We start from the raw sequence: 5000 nt of genomic DNA, 5'->3' as shown, positions 1-5000 counted from the left end.
ATTATAAAAGGGCTAGTGTAACCACAACTAATGTTGAAAGTATTTTCTTATACTCTGGATATTGACTCACCCTGACTGGATAAAGTTATACAGGCTTTGAACAACTGGGGCCTGGTGCTTAAGGTCTTCTTTAAAGAGAAATAAAGAATTTGAACTGGAGTCAACTGGTGGATAACGCTATCCACCGGATAAATTTACTATCCGGCGGATAAACAATAGCAAACCCAATTGAGTTATCCAGTGTATGGCGCTATCCACCCTTCGAACAACTGGGTCAGGTCTTTTCGTTAATTATTAAAAGAACTAAGATTTTTCCGCTTGTTTTTTTTTTTTTTTATGAATACAGGTCAAGAATCGCACATGGGACGAACACAAGTTTAACTTTGACAATGTACCTAGTGCCTTTTTGGCCTTATTTTCGTCCTCCACCGGAGAAGGGTGGCCTCTGTAAGTATACTTTACGGACCCCTGGACCCCCCCCCCCCCCCTAAATCTGCCTTGTTGTCTTTTTGTAATCATGGTTGACCCCCAACACCCTTAAGTAGATTTGTTTACTGAATTACCGAGAGGAAAGCGGAACTGTTCTTCTTAGCACGTACCGTATTAAAAGTACAGAGACCTCACTGACAGGTTTGAATCTCATTTTGAACATTAGCCGGAGTTTACTTCAATAGCCCATGGTCTGCGAATGCCAGCCTGTGAATATAAATTTTAAGTATTTTGCTAGTGAGAGGTCCAAGATCAGCAATGAGCATGCCCGTTGTAAACCCCTACAGATTTCCTTCGAGTATCGAACTCGAGAAAAGCAACTGGTGATGTAGTAAGAAAAACGGTATTCAGTATCTGAATTGCGAATAGTCATTTCGCGACTGCCATGAATGGGGTCACCACCAGATCGTGGGGGCCCTGGGCAGATTTCGTGGCTCAACTACCCCTTCAAGTTATGTAAGTCGAGGTCTTGCACTCCTGGTTGGGGTCACCCATGCCGAACAGGTCGGCGGGAAGACACCAGACAAATAGTGATCCCGTGGTCCTCCCTGTTTGCTGTTTGCGGTTGTGCGTAGCGCTAACAAATCCTAACCCGTAAAAAGAAAGCTGTAACTGAGTATATAGGAATTCGTATGAACGCGAATGCAAGTCGTTATTAATGGACAAGAGTGATGTTTTTGAAAGTTCTCAAAAATGTAAGAGCCTAGGCGAGTGCAATTTGAAAACTTTCAAAACGTTACGAGTGACCATAAATCACGAAATGCAATGCAAGTGCAAGTTCACACGCTGTTTTGTATATTATATACGCCATTACGTGTTTTCATGGCAACTTCCGTATTGCTTTCTATAACCTATTTACACAATCATCATTGACCAATCAGAAACGCGATATTTTGTTGATTAGAGCGGTTTTCAGTAGGCCAGTTTGAAAAATACCATAATACTCTTTGTCTGTCCCCCAACATTTTGCATAAGCATTGTTTCCAGTTTCTCTTGGGACTTACAATGGTCCCAAGAGAAAACAAAAACAATGCTCATGCAAAATTTGGGGGGACAAACAAAGAGAATTATGGTATTTTCCGAAGTGGCTTATTGAATGTCGAAAATAATTAGCGAATTGCTTTGGTTTTGTTTTCGCGCCACTTTTTCAACCAATCAGAAGTGAAAACAAAACCATCGTGGCTCGTGCGTGCACATTTTCCCGCGCTTTGTGTCGGTTACGTGTACTTACTTCGAGTTTTCATTTGCTTACTGGATTTTCTCCGTCCTTTTTAATTGGCGAAAGTGATTACTTTGGTTTTGGTTTTACGACAGTCAACTGAAACTCTCTCTATATAGTGAATATATAGGTATGGCCATGTGAGGAGAAAGTTGATATCTATGAGTCAATAGTTTAATAATATTTGTTTTTAATTTGTTTTGCAGTCATCCTTATGAATTTTTTTGTGGTTTCAGAGGCATGTACAACACCATTGATGTGACTGAAGAAGACAGGGGACCCATAAGAGACAATCAAATTCAGATGTCGCTTTACTATGTTTGTTTTGTTGTGGTTTTTTCTTTCTTCTTCCTGAATATGTTTGTTGCTCTCATCATTGTCACTTTTCAAGAACAAGGAGAAAAAGAGATGGATGGATGTGAACTCGATAGAAACCAGGTCAGCATCAGCCCACTATTTTTTATTAGTATCACCCAACTAGTGGACTAATTCAAATCCTGCATTTTAATTGGCTACGGTACTAGAAAACTCTTAGTAATAGTCCTCGAGTAGCGAAAAGCCTGACGCTTTCTTTCGTTTTATTCCCAAATAAATATTTCTTCAACTTTTATTTGCTAAATTTTCTATTGCCTATTCTGTCCGATTAGTTGGGTGATATTAAAACAATTAGACCCTTCGCCCTCAAGGGCCACGGGTCAATAGCCCATTCGGCTTCGGCTTCGGCTTCGCCTCATAGGCTATTGATCCGTAGCCCTTGCGGGCTACGGGTCTAATTGTTAATTAGCATCATCGGATATTCCGTTTTTAACGTCCAGGGGCCGGTTGCTCGAAGCCTGGTTAACGTTAACCGTTGGTTAGGAGATTTCCAAACCTAAAGGCTTCCATGGCATTTAACGCTGGTTAGCGCTAACAATGCTTCCAGCAACCTGGGCCGGGTTGGCTCACTAAATCTTGGTTATCTTCTAAAACCCTGATGAAGACGAAATGTTGGCTCCAGATAATATATCTCTTCACCGCGTTCAATCAGTCTTACCCTTTTTGATTTGTTTTGTTTTTTGTTTTGTTTTTTTGTATGAACTAAGAGCGTTAAATTTTCTTCGCATAGCTGAGAAAAGAAGGAAAATATAACTGGTATAGAGTTTGTTGCACTTTCCCCACCTAGAGTGGCCCCCAATTAACTCATATTAACTATGTCCTGGTATCCTTATTTGTTATTTCAGAGAGATTGTATTCAGTTTGCTATGACGGCAAAACCAAGACAGCGCTATATGCCTGAGAACAAAAACACGTGTTTCTATAAAGTGTGGAGGGTGGTGGATTCCAAGCCGTTTGAAATTTTTATAATGACCACTATTGTCCTCAATGCTATAGTCCTCATGGTCTCGGTAAGAAACTCCATGCAATAGGTTTAGTCATTTTGTCTCGATAGACCTTATTCACGGTGGCCGCCATGTTGGATTTGCTATTATCATGCAAATTAGCTCCACACTTCTGAGGGGGCAAACAACACAAGTTCGAGAGGTTATAACGAACATCTTAGCCACACAGATGACTTGTTTCACGTTCATTGAATGTTTATCACCTAAGTAGTACAATAGATTGATTATACAAGTTACTTCGATGTTTTTTAAGTGAAAAATGAACAGATAACGAAGTAGAAAGTCAAAATGTCAAAGGCAATCAAAAGATATAAAATTATTATGTACTTAATTCTAAATTCTAAAATGCAGTTTTAACAATATTATTTCAATATTTCGACGAGCCGATTTTCCGCAATTTGCCTTTTTTTTCAATGTTTGCCCCCCAGCATAACACATGGCTAATTTGCATGACAATTTAAAACCAACATGGCGGCTATCGTGAATAAGACCTATTGTTGCTGTCGAATGGCGCGCCGCCAACACCTGGGGGATTGGGTCGAGCGCCACTAACCGAACGGAGTGCAAGTCTCCCATATTAATTTTGGCCCAATTCGGATTTAGTTTTTTAAGTTTACTATAATTTCCTTTTCATACTGCGTAGCAATTTCGAGGAGAACACATTAGCAGGGCTGCCGCCGTTGGTGAGACCATTCGCCTCTCACCAATGTGACCCGGATTCGATCGCAGACTCGGCGTTGAATGTGGGTTGAGTTTATTGGTTATTTACTGTGTTCCGAGTGGTTTCTCACCGCCTACTCTGGTTTTTCGCTCGCCTCAGAAATTACTTAGTTTCTTTTCGATGAAGAGCCAATTCTGTAATTTGGAAAGCCTAAATAGTCAATGATTTGGTGTAAAACTGGACCACGTGGTTGTGGGAACAACAGATAAAAATGGCCTTCGCAGCATGGGCGCCGCAATCCGAAAATAAATTTCAAAAGAGTCATCTTGGGAATCAGAAAATTCGCTCTATTGCCTCTCGTTCTCTTGGCTTAGGTACCTTCACTTGTTGCTTTTCGTGACTGTCCTCAATTGAGATTAGCAGGCTGAAGCCATAGACAACGTTGTCTGAAAATATAACTTTAGATAGTCATCTCGAAATCGTTCAAAGTTTTTCAGGGTGCAAATTGTGTGACAACTATCCAGTCTTAAGCGACATGAACAGTGCGGAAGTTTAAAGAAAAATTTGGAAATTTACTGTGTGGTGCCCACGTCCTCTATTTAGCATCAAATTTTGTCATTCCATGTTGTTGTTAAAAAGAGATCGGCTAACTAATAGACCAAAACCGAAATTTGAATTGCGCTCTATCAATGATGATCGTTTGGGAGATATATATCAGTTCAGTGATAAAGATTTGGAGTGAAAATAACCTTAAGACAAAATCGACTTTCCTTTTTGCAATAAAACGCAGGTAATTTCGATTCTACATCATGGTTTATGATATTATGTCGGCATCAAGGAAATGTGACAGTTATACCCTTCTTTCAGTTTTGTGGGAAATGTAAATGGTAGATGTGTGTTATCTGCTTTTTTTCTCTTTCCTCTGTAGTATGACGGTGCCAGCAAGCAATATGATAATATTCTTAACAACCTGAACACCGCTTTCACCTTCGTTTTTCTATCAGAAGCCATCCTTAAGTTGATTGCATTTCGACAGGTAAGTCGATCAACATAATACTCTATCAATAAAGTACCAATTCTATAGTTCAGATGTCGATGACGTCAATTATCGTGTATTAACGCGCCAACTAGAGAACAAGAGCCGTACTGGTTGCTGAATTTAAGGAGGCTCAAGCCATTCCAATATTTTCAAGAAACTGTACTATTTGAAAGGATTGGAAATACACAACTGTTTGCCATGAGATATGAAACG

At 39.9% G+C, this 5000-nt stretch overlaps 1 protein-coding gene across 6 annotated transcripts in view; it reads left to right on the top strand.

The window, feature by feature from the left end:
• LOC138004840 (voltage-dependent calcium channel type A subunit alpha-1-like) overlaps positions 1–5000 on the top strand; it is a 114884-nt gene that overhangs the window by 87033 nt on the left and 22851 nt on the right. For all 6 annotated transcript variants that reach the window (XR_011123804.1, XM_068851182.1, XM_068851179.1 and 3 more), the window contains 4 exons: positions 347–447; positions 1945–2146; positions 2929–3093; positions 4677–4784. Coding sequence is in view for 5 of the 6 variants with exons in the window: in XM_068851182.1 (XP_068707283.1) it covers positions 347–447; positions 1945–2146; positions 2929–3093; positions 4677–4784 (576 nt within the window). In the remaining variant the exon portion in view is untranslated. The remainder of the gene's footprint in view (positions 1–346; positions 448–1944; positions 2147–2928; positions 3094–4676; positions 4785–5000) is intronic.

Source organism: Montipora foliosa, chromosome 1 (genome assembly GCF_036669935.1).
Source record: "Montipora foliosa isolate CH-2021 chromosome 1, ASM3666993v2, whole genome shotgun sequence".
Lineage (NCBI taxonomy): Eukaryota > Metazoa > Cnidaria > Anthozoa > Scleractinia > Acroporidae > Montipora > Montipora foliosa.
The sequence above is the reverse complement of the archived record's forward strand: the minus strand, read 5'-3'. Positions and strand labels throughout refer to the sequence as shown.